At 42.2% G+C, this 19,001-nt stretch overlaps 1 protein-coding gene across 3 annotated transcripts in view; it reads right to left on the bottom strand.

Annotated features, from left to right (window-relative positions):
- The window catches only part of SNX14 (sorting nexin 14), a 627,761-nt gene that overhangs the window by 264,885 nt on the left and 343,875 nt on the right, over window positions 1–19,001 (bottom strand). For all 3 annotated transcript variants that reach the window (XM_069235584.1, XM_069235585.1, XM_069235586.1), the window contains one exon: window positions 10,684–10,870. In XM_069235584.1, the coding sequence (XP_069091685.1) occupies window positions 10,684–10,870 (187 nt within the window). The remainder of the gene's footprint in view (window positions 1–10,683; window positions 10,871–19,001) is intronic.

Genomic DNA, 19,001 nt, shown 5'->3' with positions numbered 1-19,001 from the left:
AGAATGGCATAGTTTTTTGTGGTAATTTCTCCCCAATTAGCTTCCTCTATGCTTTTGGTTAATTTATCCACCTCTATTCGATGTTTATCATATTCGTCTTGGGATATTTCAATGAGTTGTTTGATCATACTGGTTGAAGCCAGTTTTAAATTGGCTTCCCATTTTTGTAAGTGTTCCTGTGAGGTGGTGTCCATTGGTGGGAAGATCAGGATTCTAAGTCCACGAGGAATTCGGTCATTCTCCAAATATTTTTTAAGAGAAGCTACTTCCCACCATTTGGAAGTTTCCTTCTTAAGGGATTTCTCCAGTGCTAGGAAGGTACCTTTGGCTGATGATAGGTTAGTGGTTGCTGAGTTAGGGATACCAGCGCCCGATGAGTTGAATACTTGATCTACTTTGGAAATACGTAATTCCCGTCTATTGGTATAAAGTGACATTCTATAATCCTTGAGTATCCTAGGCTTAACACAGGAAGTAGGATTATTGCGGTTTAGCAAAAACTGCTGCTAGAAAAAGAAAAAGGGATCCAAAACCACAATCTTCCTGTATAAGAATGCCTTTTAATGCTGCTTGGCGTGGGGGCTTCACCAGAGGACATTGGACCCTAGTCCTCCATAGGAAAAACGTAATTTGTGATTAGGTGAGGTCCCACTGAGTAAATACAGTTTATTTCTCAAAATCAACTTGTCTTGAAACATATAACATTCATCAAGAAGGCTTTAATCAATGCCAATGTTGCTCCAATTCCAGTTTTTATTTTTAGAAAAGCAAACAACTCGCAGTAGAGATGTAGACAGTCATAAGTCCAGAATAGTGTGTGAAAAACTAGGCCAGCCAACACGTGTTTTGCCCCACAGGCGCGTAGGCCAGGGCTTTCTCAAGGCTGGGAAAGAAAGAAAGATGTCATAAAACAAGAGAATATAGTTTGGTATGGTGTAGTTGTATTAGAAAAAGACCAAGAAAGACCATGAAATGCCAGAAAATCCCAAGAGATCCCAAGGGATAGAAACCCAAAGGTCCGTGATAAGAGTCATGCAATCCAAAGACAAAGTCCTTGAATCCCAGAAAGACCAAAAGAGACCTGTGCCGGATAATAAGTAAGCAAACAGTAAAATAAAAAGGTACAAAAACTCATGAATGAATATTAGTTGTTAGTAACTGTTGCAAGTATCCTTTAAGAGTAAATAAAAGGCGTTCAAAAGACGGTTGTGGAGTTACCAGGACTGACTTATTATAAGGGAGAGCATGCGATTTGGATAAAAACGTTGAATGTTCCGCTGAAAGATAGTGATGTGATTAAAGGCAATAATTGTGACTGTACAAGAGAAGAGAAACAACATACCATTTTTAGTAAGTTGTGTTCTGGTAGCAAAAACAGTCAATAATTTAAGCACTTGTTCAACAAATATCCTGAAACATAAGTGTATACATAAGACACCCTATAGCTGTATTATAAAGTTAAACAAAAGTTGACAATCAGAGAAAAATATCTTAAAAAGGAAAAGGCTGAGTGATGCCTAATTTTGAGGAACTATATGGGAAATAGTATCAATTATATAGGAAGTACAACAAATTTAGAATTGTAATCTTGGCCCAAAAACGAAAGAAAGTGAAGATTAAGTTAAGGCAAAGAGCCAGTCGAAAAGGTCAATATTTGTAAAGTTAGAGGGAAATATGAAAAAATTACTGACGTTCGTATTGCCTGAGAAAAGCACTAAAAAGCGACACTCACCCGTTCTGTATCAGTGAAATGATTCATTTTGCATATCCCAGACACCATACTGGACCTAGAAACTCCTCTAAAACAAGAGTTCCTTAGCACCAGCAGGTGAGGTCATGTGGCTCCAGACACAGCTACGTGCCATCCATGGAGAAGATGACACCAATCTATACATGAAACCAGCTCCTTCCGTAAACTTAACCACCTATGCCTGTAGCTCCCTTCTCCGGTATTTTACAAAAGTCTTCAAATTTTGGGAAAAAATCTGAAGGTGACTAGCTTCAAGTAGTGCTGGAATATTACAAGCAAATGCCCCTTTTGGATTCTCAAAATACATTTAAGTGGTGTCCAGGGACTTAGTATGAACATCTACTTGGCACCATGTGCCTTTGTATGCCCAAGTCCCAGTTTGCAATCTGATCCCACCCACCGATTGGTGATGTAGTATGTCATATCACATACGAGGACTAGAGTTGATTACTGTGGCAGTTAAGGTGCATAACCTACATGATGTGTTGTGAGTTACGTTTTGCAGTGGCATAGGGCTGAAGTGGGTGAGCATTAGGGGAGTCTTTAAGGAGAAGACACAGGCCTGCTGTGATCAGGTACTCAAGATCCACCCCACTGAGAAGATGCCATGACACCAAGTGCGTGAAATGTGAGGGGGCATTGCTGGTTTAGCACTGTATTATGTTCTGTGCTTCCAGTAGTCATGGAGTGAAATGGCCAGAGTTCTACACACAGCGCCTTCAACAACGTCTAAGTGGTTGAACTGCTTCCACTTCGTCTAATATCTATGGTCAATCTTACCAATTTGAGGCCTCAACAGAGCAGACAGGAAAGGAGTGTTTGGTGAGGAGTAAAGCACCAAAAGCCTAGGCCATCTGTTTTGGTATCACCGAGTACCAAGGCCAATCCGAGGTCTTGTATTTCACTACTCCGAGATTCTCCCTCAAACCCTGATGTCACCTTCCTGTCACAGGGCCCGTCTGTGGGCAGACCCACAATCACAGATGAAAGTCGGCACAAGAACCGGAAAGCACAAAGAGGACGAAGAACTAGAGAAAGCTTTACTATGTGAAAGATGTACAACGTAACAAACTCAATGTCACTTGAAGTGAATATTTTAAATGGAATGCATGAATATATAAATCCAAACCAAAGAGGTTCTAATGACATCATATATAGCATTCAGCTCTGGGTAATGACCTGTAAATTGTTATTTTGTTAAATGTTCTGAGCGCAACAAAATATAGTTGAAAAAACTAACACAGGTTTTCTCCATTTTCTCCCTAGATTACAGATGCTTGGAATGGTAAACCCTGCCCACAAACACACACTGTACTAAGATGGGAGTGAATGAAAAAACAAACATTTTATCTAGCAAACCATTACCACAGATTCCTCTCTGCCTCCACCATACACTCCAGGCTACAATATAAAGTAATCTAGTACAGAAGTATAATAAAATATTAAGCTAATCAGTTCAATAACATGCATACAGCTAGTTTAATTGTTAATGCTTCTTCATGCTCTTTCCTCACTTCCTTTCAGGTTGGAAGGAGCTCATCCTTGGCCTTTTTTGTGACCTTTCAAACTTGTGTTCTAAAGGCTCCCTCAACAGCCTAAACAATACCTTCCAAATCAATCATTAAGAAACAGTAGCAGACTTATGCAATGGTATGTGGGAGGAGGTGGCGGGGGTCTGCTTACATGCTAAACATAGCATGCAAGCATCATCAGGATTGGTGTGAGCGGCTTGGAGTGCTGCCGAGACACAAGCCTGGGTCTGTGCTGTTTCTCCAACCTGGCTGTGTATACAGCCGGGCTGGAGAAACCTAAGTGTGCATGTGTGTTTCATCTCCTGGCTTAGCCAGGGGGCTGACGCTCCTTCGCAACTGCGAAGGAGCCGGCCCCGGCCTTATGTTGTTTTCGTCCTCCGAGCTCATGCCGTGTCAGCCACACCACAATCTTACACCCTTCAAATCTCACACCCTTCCAACCAAGCACAACCTACGAAGTAGCCTGTTGTCCGCCCGCCAGAGCACTTGGACGCCTCGTCTGAGGAACTATGGAAGTCCATTTAGTACACAATACTCTTCTGTGCCTAGTTGAACTAACAATAATAGCTCTTCATACTGTACATATGAAGTTGGCAAATGATGTAAATAAGAGTTATTGCTATAACTAAATGTAATGGTAATGAACGGCTCGACCTCAGAAGTGTGAAACTTTGATGAGATGATGCTGGCATCGAAATTCATAATATGGAGATTGCCACAAATGTCACCGGCGAGGATGTTGCTCAATGACCCACCTTGACGGTTCAAACTGAGAAAAGTGCATTTTTCTGAGTAAGGAAGTTTTCATATGAATGCATCCTGCAGGGTTCCTCAATTAAGTTTTGCCTCCACCATCTTAACTAGTCAGCTCATTCGCCGTTTTCAAGTTCACTAATGGAGCAGTCGGGAACCCCTGTTATATAATTCATGGACACTTTTCAAATCAAATAAAAATGTTCGCCATACCAGGAAACCTCCAAAGAAACACACAACATACAATCTGAATACCAGCCATGCGAACTACAGGCCTCTTAGGACGGCATGTGCGTTTGTTGGCCAGAAGAACAAGAGATAATGCCGCCAACGTGAGCAATGTTCAAGCAACTCAGCAACTGGAGGCGTACATCCTCTCTGTCCGCAATGTGAGTTAAGCTGGAATGGTGCACAAAGAGTTGTAATAGACGTTACAAAAGGACAATAAGAGCTGTTCTCCCTACCACTAAAATCAGGAAGTATAATCTGTTAGGGAGATGCTCCCCATCATATCGCTGCCATCGCCGGCATAAAGGATTTGCTGATACGGCGTTAAAATAGGCAGCTTTAACAGATGTAAAAAGCAATTCAGTCTCTTTCACCAGTGATCGAACAGCAGCCATGCTGTGATGACACCAAGCAACATTGTGCTTTTATAGTGCCAAGAATACAAGCACAGGATGAACAGTTTCTGGCCAAGTGGTATTTGTTTTACACCAATGGCTGGTATTATTATTATACATATATATATATTTTCTGCAAGAAAATATGTTACTAAACATTAGATTGCAAACACGGTTACAAAGAGGGAAAAATACATTCTCAAATTGAGAGTACCTAATAGTCAATATACTCTGCCATGGATAGGCATGTACTCTTGTCAGATAGGACTGCTAGAGGCCAGGCAACTTTAAACTGTTTACAAGTGGTCATGGGAAGGAAAGAGTAAAAGAAAAAGGTTAGCAAATGAGGTGCAAGGTACAGAAAAGGTCTATGTGAAAGATAAAAAAGACAGGTTTTGAGACTCTTACACAGATGGGTGTGGACAAGGTACAGTTGCTCCAAGGCTTAAACATGCATTGGTAGAACCAACAGGTCTCACCTATGTGAGAACTATTGGCTTTGCCAATGTGTATTAGCCATGTTTTACACCAGTGTGGCTAAGAGTTAATGGAGTAGAAGAGAGTGGTGTAGTGTGGAGTGTTGTAGAGTGGAGTGGAGGGCGTAGAGTGGAGTGGAGTGTCAGAATGTTGTGGAGTTTCGCAGAGTGCTTTGGAGTAGAGTGTCAGATTAGAATGGAGTAGAGTGTTGTAAATTTGAGTGTCACAGAGTATAGTGTTGGAGGGTGGAGTGGGTTAAGTGGAATAGAGTGTTGTAGTATGTAATGGAGTAGAGCATCACAGAGTGGAGTGGAGTGGCATGGTGTGAAGTGGCGCAGAATGCCATACAGTGGAGTACAGTGTTGTAGAGGGTCTTAGAGTGGAGTATAGTGTTCTAGAGTGGATTGTGATAGATTGGGGTGTCACAGTGTGGAGTGGCATAGAGTGGAGTAAAGTGGCATGTACTGAGAGTGAAGTGCATAAAGTGTATTAAAGTGGTATAGAGTGGAGTAGAGTGGTGTGGCGTGACATACGGCAGCACAGAGTAGAGTGGAGTGACAGAGTGGCATGGGTTAGTGTCGTAGATTAGAGTGACAGAGTAGCATATCTATGGTGTGACAGAACACTGTCATTACATACAACTAATTTACAATTGACATCATCTTTACATCTTCACAGATATACAGTTTACTGATGAAACTATGCAGCACACAAACAATGTATGGAAATCGGCATCATCTAGTGTACCTTTTTTATCGTATTAAAATATTTGTTTCCACCAGACCTCAGAATTACAAAAAATGTGCTTCATTTTTACTTTCTTAATTCTGATATATTCTGAAAATCTGTACACTTAATTTACTGCCCATTAGATTGTTCGTGTGCTAAAAAAATAACATCCTACAGTTTTTTTAAGCAAGATTGTCACATAAATCCTCACATTTTGCAGTCAGAGAAAGAAAAGTAAACAACAACCTCCCTTGGAACATATAGCCTAATATCAGTCTTTAAATGCATAGCAACTGTGACAAAATAAAAACAAAAGTTAAAGGTCTGTTTATTGCTCAGTCCCTTCCAAACTTCAGCATTATTATTTTGAGAGAGGTTAAGCAACCCCTACATCCAGCGCCTGACTACTGTATAAGTTATGCTATTAGTAAAGAGCACTGACCAAAATAAACAAGTTAATTGACAAAGCATGGTTTTTCACAGGTATTCAAGATTAGTGGTAAAGATAAGTAGAATAAGTCCAGCAGAAAGATAGGAGGCAGGAAACACCTTCCATACAGTGTCTCATGAAAAATAACGAGCTGCCAGAAAGCAAGCATGTGGGAAGGAATGCACGGAGCCAGTCACAGAGGTGGTAAACAGGCAATGCTGTACAGGAGGAACAAAGATATGCTGGAGAGCCTAAAACAAATAAAGCCGGCAAACAGAAAGCAAGCAAATGTGAGTTGCAAAACACAAAGACAATGGTAAACAACTGGCGGGATGCATTCCTATGGAAACTTCCAGTATGCCCCCAAAATGTCTTTGCAACCAGACAGCAGTGCTGTCTGGTAGGTTTCGAACTAAAATAACAGTGAGCATGTGCCAAGAGTTGGTACCAGAGAATATGTGCCACCTCAAGTGAGGGGTGGCAGGTGATGATATGTTGATGTGCTGCAGGACTCTTGGAAATGAAATACAAATTCACCTCTTGTCTACCTTGAAAGAAACCAATAATGCACATGTACTTGTACTTTACCACTCTTGAGTTCAGAGAGGCTCTTATATTCCATGGTCGGCCTGGACATTTAAAGTGCTGGGCAGACCCTTAGGAGGCAGCATTTAAACGTGCAAGCTGTATCTGCCGGGACCATCACTCAGCTCCTGGGGTTGTTGTAATTCTATGCTCAGGCAACACACCAGGCAGGACCACCTAGGGAGAAAGCTGGGAGATTTGGGGTGGTGGGGTTTTGTGCAAGTCTGTTAGCAAGGATTGTTTGGCAATCCTACCGGTTTTGGTGGTAGACTATTGCTTTCGTAGCAGGCACAGCTATTCTTAAACAGTGGAAGATTCAGCAAAACACGTCAGCTACACCAGCCTGTACAACAGTTTGAATCTACAACCCACTGTATTTTTTTTTTTTCACTATGGCTAACTACACTGACGTCTGTTTTTTACCGGGAGGGAAACGTTTCTCTGGACGATCTAAACATTTTAGAGGCAGCGTACAACTCAGAGTTGTTAACATGCTGCTTACATTGCTTTTCTTTACTCTTTTAGGAAATTCTCACTTGGAAGTGTCTACCTTTTTGGTTTCAATGATTCTACACTTAAGTTTTAGTTAAAGCTTGGGTCGCTTTAACCATGTCTATGACAGAAAGTTGATCACAAATAAATCCCTCTTTAAAATGAACATAGACAGAGAACGGAAACTCCTCATCTTTCGGGCTCAGTCTGATATCCTTACCTGCTGGCCTCAGTCTAGACAATCCCTTAGCTTCTAAACACTGCTAGACATTACCTCTTCTGCTGCCTACCGACTGCTTCTGCTGACTGGCGTGACACCTCAAGCATTATAGAACTGTCGGGAGGCAATAGTGCTGTTTCATTTACAGAGAGCCAAACTATGATCTCGCTTGGTCATTCCACCTGTACCTGATCAGCCAATAAGGGGCTGAAGATTTCAAATTAGCCAGAGGCAGCCAGGTATAGGGGGAGTTATGCTAGTTTCTCACCAGCATGGGCAGGAGAAGCTGCACTCTCCGTAGCTACAAACTCCTAGATTGAGAAAAGACAAACTGACTGACTTAGTAGTTTTCATGTCAATGGCCTGTGCACGGAGCATGCAACAGCTCGTCAGCTGCACAAGTGATGGGGCATCAGGAGGGCTTCATGGATCGCTCATGTGTGAAGGCATGTACCGAGTCAGCCCTGTTACCTCAGGATGTGGTAGTGTGAAGGCCAATCCAGGATGAGATAAATGTGCTTCCAACAACAACCACCTGGCTGTGCACTAAACTTCCAGGTGGAGTGAAGAGACTCAACCCAACAGCAAACAAAAGATAGGAGGGCCACCATCATATTAATGGGGGAATGAGTAGCAGGAGTGAAGAGCCAGTGATACAGAGGTGCTGTGTTAAAGATGTTGCCTGGCAGAACAGAAGACTATTGTAGGGAAGCAAAGAACCAGAGGGGTAGAGGAAGAGAGGTGGTAGTGGAAGAAAACAGAGAAGGGAAGTGAAGTCAAATAGGAGAAACTGGAGATAAACCAGAAAAAAGATGGTAGCTGTACACATCCAACCTTCTTTATTCTATTCTGCAACACTTTGAAGACAGGAGTTGATTCATCAGTGACCATCGTCCCAGGAGGTGCCCATGATATAAGGCCAGTATCTAGTTATTTGTGGGATATGTTTTACTAGTTTGAACTGCACAGACAAGTATAGGCTTTGGACACCAATCAAAGTACAGGTGAATGATAAGACAAAACTACACTTTTTACAAATACTGGTAGAGTATTGGATTCTCACCGGTTGTCCAGACTTGGTGACAGAAGCATCTATGCTTATGCTTGTAGTGGCGTAAGTGGACTCATTCTAACCTTCACTAGTTAATCCACGAATCGTGAAGAGCTCTCCAAGATGAGAGCGTCTAACAATGAGATTTATCCCTGACATGTATTTGATTCTTATTTACTTCCTAAAAAAATAAACTTATTTTACTGCATTTAAACTGTCCATTGTTCCTTCTTGGCCCACTACATGTCACATTACATTTTTGCTTCCCTTAAACATGCAGTCAATAGAGGACATGCTGCCCAAGCCTTAGACAGCACGGCCTGCCAAGATGGGGAGCCCACTTGGGCAAAGGGATAATTTATTATATTCAACCCTTCACTATCAGAAGACATGTTAGAGAGGGGGCTAACCCGCAGGACATAAAGGTGAAGCAATGAGCCCTATTATAACATTTATTGGGGTTGCCAGCAGCCTTTGAAAACCAGAAATGCAATGTAGGAGGAAGAGAGAGAAGAGTGGAGGAGAGCGAGAGTAAGAGGTAGAGAAAGAAGAGAGAAAAGAGAGAGTGTCTGTGTGTTGTTAGTATGTGTGTTGCTTAATTTGTGCAGGTGGTTGGCACTGGTACTCAACCTTTATCATTGGACTTCAACAAGAGAGAGACAGGCAGAAAGAGGAGAAAGTAGGAGGAAGGGGAAGATAGGAGAGCAGTGACAAAGGGAAAAATCAGGGAGGGAAACAAATCTTTAAGGTTGAGATAAAGAGACACAAAGAGCAGGGTGGAAGAAGAAAGAGGCGGAGGTAGAAATAAACACAAAGCAACCTTGCTCCTCAGCAACCAAGAAATTTGGCAGCAGTAGTGGGTGAGCGCCTAAGAAATACTCTTGGCCTTCGAAATAACCACAGTGTGTCGAAAAGGTATGCTTTCCAGATCGTTCTGTTTCAGGTATTCAAACATATCAAACACATTTTTTCTTTGATAAATTTAAATACCAGAAAGAAGCAGACATTGAGAAAGCAAGGAACAAGCAAGACCTTTTAAGGTGCTGGTTTGGACTAAGATGTAGTGAGCCTAGGTAACAATATAGGATCGTCTAACTCTTATTTACTTCAGCGGCGGACAGAAATATGACAATAAAATGTATAATTTATGCACCAAAGACATGTCTAAGATGGCACTATAGAAACAGTGAAAATGTTAACTTGAACTAAACACTTTTGTTTATATTAGAAAGAAGTGCATTGATGAGTTTCTCTAAAAATGCTATCGTGGAAGATATTTTTGAGCCTGCACGTTGCCACCAATGACGCTGTTATAACGTCTGATAAACTCCACTCCTCCCACCACTCAGAATTCTTTAATGGAAGAGAGCACGTCAGGTTGTGCTTTATATTTAGTGTGCATGCAGGAAAGACCCCAAAATATATATTTACTTATTATCAGTAACAACACCTGCTGATCGTTGCATATTTCAATAAATGGGAAGGCTGCACTGATTTTATATTTCAGGAGGAATGTTCCCTGAGAATGTTTTTTGAAAATGCAGACCTTTGACCCAAGCAGAACTGAGAAAGCAATCTTGTTCTGAGGAAAAGCGCAAGCCGAAACTCTGCAGTGGAAATCAATATAGTCTACACGTCTTTGTTACTTTGGACAGCAGAGGGTGTCATATGTTAGGCATAATCTCACACACTGAATGAGTCTGAAGTTTATGATCCCAGTAGAGACACCAGCTAGGAAGGGTATTGATTTGATGGGTGAATGAAGACGAGGCACCTGACCCAGAGTCTCCGAGATGGGAACTGCTTACATGTGACTCATGGTAACTTCATGATAGTTCCCAGCTACACATGTTTCTAAAACTATAACGAATGGAAATTACATAGCAAGATATATGCGAAGAATAACAGAAATCCTGTTTCCACAGTATATGTTTGCATTTTTGCAATTTTTAGGCCCACTTAGATCAATGTATATGTTAAGCTTAGAGATACATCAATTTCTGTGAGCATGAATTAATATAAACAGTTATGACCTACTTACCCGCAACCCGGTCATTCCTCTCCACGTCAATGCAAAACACAGGGATTTTTTCCTTTCGGTCATCGAAGAAGTCCACATATGGAATGCTTATTTTCCATGCGGAAAGATTACGGGGAGTGTTGGGTGTAGTAGCAATGTCAGCATCCTCGGGAGAATCATCTTCAAGCACAACAATTCCTTCTTCAATCTGCAAAGTATTAACCATAAGTTACTTATTGTTGATAAAATTTACTTCTTGCAGGCTTATATCAAGCATCCTAAGATTTTCTGGCCTATACAAAAAAAAATCTTCTTTCCCAAAGACGTAGAATCCCTCCCAAACATTCTTGTATTCTTTCATAGCACCTCTTCTTCACCATCGAAGTTTTCTCCAGGCATACCACAGAGAACCATGAGTAGTTCTCAACATTCACTCTCCTCATGGATTGGTTCATGTTCTCCAATCATTTGCAGGGCCCTCAAGGCTCAACTTTCCTCTACGTACCTAACCGGCTCTCTGCTCTTCAATTTCTCCCTTCCAACGGGACCTGCTGGCTTATCATTGTCACTCTCTTCCTACGTTGATGTGAAGCACCCAGCGGTCCATGTTGACAGAATATTCAAATATCATAAATACATCAAATGATTTATCGCCATATCATTAATGTGGTTGAGTGCGAAAACACATACTGAAACCTAAAACTCAAGTCCTCCATAGCAGGGGCTGCATTTCATCCTTTGTACAGATCGTGCCTCAGGATTAGAACTGTTCTCCAACACAAGGAAAGAAAGAACAAACATTCCCACAGCTTGAGGAACAGTGGCAAAGGTTCATAACCCTTTGACAGAGCTACAAAATGGAGGACTGATAGTTGAAATAATAAGTTGCTGCTCTCTCTCATGGGATACTGCTTTTGTATTTCAACCATCAGATGAGATTGCAAATGTGTACCACGACTTGCAGAAAGATGTGTGTAGTATACTCGTGAGGCCATCAGAATATGGAATGGAACGTGGGAAGGCTCTGCGGGCATTAGGAGAGCAGATCTGGGATGTAAGCTGCTGTAAGTGATGAAGTGGAAGTGGTGCCAAAGCAGGCAAAATAAACAGTCTCTAGTTAATACCCATCAGGCTTTAGAAATGAAGGTCAATCGCAGTATTGGGGAACCTTCTCTTTCAGCGGCAGTCAAAGTTTCTTGCAGCAAGGTTTGATTCTTAGATATTAGGATGCTTGGATTAACGAAGTGCCGGCAAAATAAAATGTCTGGCACTTTCCAAGCAAAAGTGTACTAGGCAGTGCTGTCGATACGAAACACAAAGGCCAATCCAACAAGAACAGGTTAATTCAGTGACTAAGGGATAAAGGTGCTAACTGAAAAACGCCTTGCAGATGGGGCACTGATATTCTGATCACTGATGGGCAGGCAATAATGGGTCTCATAGGAATTCCTTCTATCTATTTCAAATTTCAACTTTGCTGTATGGATGAAGACTTCAGTAATTTGTGAAGAAGCCCGGTGTACAGAGTTGACATAATGCTGCAGTATGGAGCTTACCAGGGCTCCAACACTCATAGCTTTCAACTGCATAAATATACAACTCTCTTTGATTTTTTTGTATGACTATAAATTGGAAAAAGAATTCATAACTTGATTTAAATATAACCCTGGAGTGATTGTGACCTAATATATGCTTGGAGTGGACATTTCAAGACATATTCAATGCTATCACATAGGGGAAGATTGAGCTTCTTCTAGCAACTGATATTTTTTATAAGCTGCTCAGTTATACCTCAACTTAGTTTGGGCCAGTACGTCTCTACAAGCTGTTCAATTTTTGTCAGACTTTTTATATAAGGGAAAATGAGTCCTGGTATCTGTCAGTAAAGGTTTCACAAAGTCTCTCTGCTTGGTGAATCAGGCTCAGCAGAAGACAAATGTATACTGAGTAGTTCAGGCTCCATCTACTACAAGTTTGTCACCAAGATGAAGTCAAGAGGTTGTAGATGAAAGAAATAGTTCCAAAATGTATTGGCTAATAGGGATATGTAGGAAACTCAATGGAAATATTATTGGAGAATATGATGGTCCCTGTATTACAGCTACAGATTATAACAGCAGCAGCATCAGTGACACGTTGCTTTGGTCAGAGGCTTGTAACTCTTCACCCCTACAGGGCCCCCATCTCCATGCTCGGATGCTGGTTCACCTCTCTCTCTAGCAGTGCAGTCCAAGTGGCAGCAGCAGCGGCACCGTTGCTCTGCTCCTCGACCGGGCAAGAGGTGGGACAACTCCGAGAGGCAAAACCTACTCTGCTCCGAAGGCATGCAATGACACCATCTTGGCCAGGCACAGCTGATCCCTCAGGGTCTCTCCACTTTACCGCAGACAGCCTGCAACAAAGCTGATTTACCTTCACAGGATAGGTCACAAGCCCAACCCAAATTCCTCTCTGTCTTGCGGAGTCACCTGGCCAGTTCAACCTCACTTCAGGCAAGGGATGAAACTGGGGTGCTGCAGATGACTCAACAGCAGAATTGTGGCAGGCTGCCCCTCACCAGGCTAGTTTTAGCACGGAGCTTAGTGAAGAGATTCTGCCATCCTCATCGTGCCCCCTGCCCTGGTTGTTCCACTGTTGATGTGTTGAATTGTGATACATTTACAACTTATCTCCAATTATCTAACCAGGAGCCTTGAAACCTACTCTGCTGACATGAAACAAGCAGCTTGGTGAATTTGAAAAATGTATACTTTACCTAGATGTGATTACTGTTCTCGGTAGTTAGTCTGAGGGAGTAAAAAAGGCAATGGGGAAGGCGAAAACAACTAGTTAATTCTAACGTGGCTGTCAAGTATTGCAGCTCTGGCATAGACTACATTCTCTGTTGTCAAATGGCATAAGGAGAAAGCACCACAGGGTCCATCCAGGTTGAGCAGCAGATGGTGTGGGAAATCAGGGGTACTTTGTATGACAGCTTTTGGAATTTTGGAGGCACTGCTGTGTACCACTACTATTGAAGTTGCAGGGCTGCTTTCTGTCTGAAGCAGAGAGGCATCAGAAGCCTTTTCCTTTCAGCCACAGACATTCCGGCCTTTGGGTTCATAAGCAAGGCCTGAATGTTGCAGAGAAGAACTGAAACTCCATATGTGATCTTTGGGATTCCCAGAAAATGATTAGTGTGCTGGCAGGCTGTCTGCAGAATTAAGATGTAGGGGCAACTGATTTTTCTGTTGGAGTGATCAACATGTAGGACCTTTTGACACAGAACCTTTATTTTGTGAAGTTTTCATATGGGAAAGGGGGACAAAAGTACAACATGACATTAGGGGCTAGCCCTTCAGCCCTCTACATGGGTGGCAAGAGCAAAGGACACCATTGGGCAATAGATGTGTCTTAAGGAGAAGCACTCCTAACAACTACTATAAAAGACTTGCAAACCATCACTAACAATGTAATATGGAGAAAATGATATTGAAGGTTAATATCAGATTAGTGGTGAAGCAACTGTGACTTGAGAAGAACTGGTTTAAGAGATAGCCTGAAAAATTGGGAATGCCTGATCAGAGCAGACTGATTTTATGGATTCTGAACAACTATAGGCCTTTGAAAGAATGAACTGGGTATGTCCATTGTGCACCTGTAACCACATGTGGAAAAGCTGCAAGATTCTTCAAAGCCTCAAACTTGTGTGTTTTAGGCTTCTCAATGATCCAGATGGACTCTGACCGTAGGGTGGTGGTACATGAGTTCCTGTCCTACAAGGAGCCTGTTGAAAAGTCCCTTAATGTCAATGGTACTGTGAAGGTGCTACAAATGCCTAGAAAAGGCCCAAGTGGATACCACAAGCTGGAAGAGATGCTTTTAGTTTAATTGAGACACCCAGCTGAGAGGTTGTTAGTGCTGAGGGCTTTGACTCAAAAGAAGACTTACACTGGAGAACAAAATTATTTTGTTATTCCATCACTTCAGTGAATGTGTACAGACACGGAGGGAGGAGCTGCAAGCGTTTCACTGTTATCTTTTGGGGATTGGATTTGTGGTGTTGGTGGTACCCAGCCAGTCGTAGTATAAGAGGGGTAGTTGCATGTATTCTTTAACACTGATGCTGCTAGAAGATTCTTGGCAGGTTTGTGGAAAGTCTCTAATCCTGACGTCTACCACCTGAGGTCAGTGAATTCTCCTGTTTTTCTTTCAAATTACCCATTGTGGGAACACTATAAACCATGTTTACACTAAAATAAGAGGTGATGCAGGACTTGGATTTGGTGGTAGGATTTTCCCCTGTTTGTGTCTTGAGACTTATGCTTCTCTATCCTCTGCTCAATCAACTCAGACATCTAATTTCCTATTGCCCTAATTGGGTCTCAGGCCACTGGTTAGTTCTGGGATCTCAGAGTTAATGTATATTTGCAAAAATGTTTTAAATATTTCAAAACTGTCACTGTGGGCCCTCTTCACTTATTAGTGTATACACAATTGCTAGGTCCCTGCCTTCGTGATGCCTGGGCATTTGCTGTATTGTGCTGATGTGATGTAGCAGTTTCAAATAAAGGAGATAGTGATTCTCTTGGATCAAATAAGCTGCAATCTGCAACAGCATTTTCTGATGAATTCCAGCACTAAATGTTCAGCTAACTTCAGCTGTTAGTCCAGAGAAAGCCACATGTGCAGTCCATTAGTTAAATATTACGGTAAAACAGGCATGAGGTTATTAACAAGCCACATAAATGCAGAATTTTAATCATTCCCAAAGACTGAAGAGAAAATGGGCAAACAGGCATTGCTTCATAAATCCACAGTGAAAGGATGCAGCAGAGATTTTCCAATTTCAATTGTCCTTCCAGTGTAGAAACATATTGCTAACAGTACAAGTGAAGGATGACAGATAATAGGCATCCAAAGTTACTAACATTTCACTTAATATGTAATTTGTTCAAAATGGAAAAAGAAAGTTCATCCCTGCAAACAACAGCACAGACACCATTAGCACAATTTAGAAAAGGAATCCTGAGAGCCTAAAGTCAGGTTCTCTACTTTGGGACAGAGTGTCAGACTTACTCCTGTTTAAGGGGAGTCCTCAGAGTTCCACGAGAAACCGGTTACAGAATTTATAGATTGTTCTAAGAAGTCCATTGTTTTCTTTCTCATTCTTTTGGTTCTTTGACCTTTGAATGACGTTTGGTTTGTATTGGTCAAAAGTAAGTGACAATTTAAAACCCCACAAGCACAGAATGTGCTGGCTTAATCGGTTAAGAATTACCCAGTTGCACATGGACTCCTATCCACGTTTCCCTTTGTCCCTTATGTGAGTATTTGTGCCTCTCTCTATGCTTCATCCATATAATGTAATTGCCTAGCTGAAGGTTTATATGACGAGAGATGGCATCTCTTGGAAAAGGCTTACCTTAACGGTCTACATTAAATTCCCTCATAAACTTTCTTTAAGTTATCAAAGCAGAAAGACTACGGGTACCATAGTGACAAATTGTGTGTCTTAGTCACGAGTGTCCCAGTACATTTGTCCCAACCTGCTCTCTCAAAGTGAGCTTGCTCTCTTCTCTTGCGGCCTTCAGATAGAAGTTGCTTCCGGGGCTCTTCTAACTGATTATATGAGATCAAGACTTCTTGGGTTGTTAATGCTTTTACAGCCTTGCCCAAGTAAATAGTTTTCACCTCCGGCATTTTTCCTTCCAGATCATATAGGCTAGCACAATTTGGCGTACCTTTGTTTCCACAACTCTTCCCTAATCTCTGCACTCTACTCTCTATTATATTTGCAGCACAGATTTTTTTCTCTAACCAGGCATTGCTTCAGTACTTAATCTTCGTGGATAGATAATTGCAGACTCTTCCTGGTCTCTGGCTTTCAAGATCTCCAAATCAGGACACATCTTATTCCTTGTGTGTTCTGATTTTTGCTTTACCTATGCACTGGGTTAGCAGTCTTGAAATTCAGTACAAAGACTATTCAGTTCGATCTTCTCTTACAACCCTGGGCCAATCAGTGCTGCATTGTAATATCTGCTGAATGGTTAATCTATTCTCTCATTGAAATTATGTTTTCATAACAATGTACAGAAAGTTCCAATTGGGCATGTCTCCCTTACTCTCTCTAAATACATCTGCCATCTTGCTTTGCCATTGACAGGGCCACACATTAGCCCAGATTCTTCTTTTCCAGGTGAGGCTTAACTTCGGGGGGTTCCACGCTGCTCAGTTTGTTTCTTCACTATGGCCTTGACTGATGAAACAGCTCAGAAAGCCAACTTTAAGGATAACGCTTTCCAGGTATTTTCCTTCACGTTTTATTTTTTGGGTATGAGTATCATTGTCTGGGAGGAACTGATAAGGATTTAATCTTTGGAGTTGTATAGTCTACAAGGCATTTTTCCCAACTGGTTTGGACTCTTCTTCTTTCAACAGTAGAAGGCTTATGGTGAATTCCATTGTCACAAGCCCTTGTAAGAATGTTTTGAGGTTTCCTTGGAAAGACAAGGATTTCACATAGGTGCTTTGGAGATGTTTGCTCCTTCTATTTCCAAGGACAGTATGCGTAAGTAGAGATTCAAATAGGGCCACAGAACCTGAAAATCAACAAATCATCCATTTAATATTTTGTTATATTAATTTATTTAGGCCGGTACAACCAAACCAATGCAACTATAAGCATCATATGAAACCCTACATCTTGGCCACATGCCTGCAATCATTCAGTAAAACAGTTACATAAATTAATACAGCTTATAGTATACAGAAAAGGGGGGTACGTTTTGCATCGGCAGCTACTGTGTTGCTTCCTAGAAAAGGTAAATATTATAAGTTTGTGATTGAATGCATAATACTAATTAAAGCAGCATTGCGTTGTAACACAGACAAGAGAAGTAACAATTCAGATTCTTGAGCTAGGGGATTTTTAAAATCTTAACTATGCAGACATCTTTTAACATCATAAAACAGGTAAGTGTAGGAAAGTACCATCTTGCCTGGCATGTTACCCCCATATTTCACTGTATATATGTTGTTTTAGTCTATGTGTCACAGGGACCCTGCCAGACAGGGCCCCAGTGCTCATAAGAATGTGCCCTGTATGTGTTCCCTGTGTGATGCCTAACTGTCTCACTGAGGCTTTGCTAACCAGAACCTCAGTGGTTATGCTCTCTCTGCTTTCCAAATTTGTCACTAACAGGCTAGTGACTAAATTTACCAATTCACATTGGTATACTGGTACACCCATATAATTCCCTAGTATATGGTACTGAGGTACCCAGAGTATTGGGGTTCCAGGAGATTCCTATGGGCTGCAGCATTTCTTTTGCCACCCATAGGGAGATTTGACAATTCTTACACAGGCCTGACACTGCAGCCTGAGTGAAATAACGTCCACGTTATTTCACAGCCATTTACCACTGCACTTAAGTAACTTATAAGTCACCTATATGTCTAACCTTCACCTGGTGAAGGTTAGGTGCAAAGTTACTTAGTGTGTGGGCACCCTGGCACTAGCCAAGGTGCCCCCACATCGTTCAGGGCAAACTCCCCAGACTTTGTGAGTGCGGGGACACCTTTACACGTGTGCACTGTACATAGGTCACTACCTATGTACAGCGTCACAATGGTAACTCCGAAGACGGCCATGTAACATGTCAAGATCATGGAATTCTGGCATTGGGGGGACAATTCCATGATCCCCCGGGTCTCTCGCATAGTATCCGGGTACAGCCAAACTGCCTTTCCGGGGTCTCCACTGCAGCAGCTGCTGCTGCTGCCAACCCCTCAGACAGGTTTCTGCCCTCCTGGGGTCCAGGCAGCCCTGGCCCAGGAAGGCAGAACAAAGGATTTCCTCTGAGAGAGGGTGAAACACCTTCTCCCTTTGGAAATAGGTGTGAAGGCTGGGGAGGAGTAGCCTCCCCCAGCCTCTGGAAATGCTTTGATGGGCACAGATGGTGCCCATCTCTGCATAAGCCAGTCTACACCGGTTCAGGGATCCCCCAGCCCTGCTCTGGCGTGAAACTGGATAAAGGAAAGGGGAGTGACCACTCCCCTGACCTGCACCTCCCAGGGGAGGTGCCCAGAGATCCTCCAGTGTGTCCCAGACCTCTGCCATCTTGGAAACAGAGGTGTCTGTGGCACACTGGACTGCTCTGAGTGGCCAGTGCCAGCAGGTGATGTCAGAGGCTCCTTCTGATAGGCTCTTACCTCTCTTGGTAGCCAATCCTCCTTCCTTGGTAGCCAAACCTCCTATTCTGGCTATTTAGGGTCTCTGCTTTGGGGAATTCTTCAGATAACGAATGCAAGAGCTCACCAGAGTTCCTCTGCATCTCCCTCTTCACCTTCTGCCA

Source organism: Pleurodeles waltl, chromosome 5 (assembly GCF_031143425.1).
Source record: "Pleurodeles waltl isolate 20211129_DDA chromosome 5, aPleWal1.hap1.20221129, whole genome shotgun sequence".
Taxonomy (NCBI): Eukaryota; Metazoa; Chordata; class Amphibia; order Caudata; family Salamandridae; genus Pleurodeles; species Pleurodeles waltl.
This window is presented reverse-complemented; position numbering and strand designations above follow the sequence as displayed.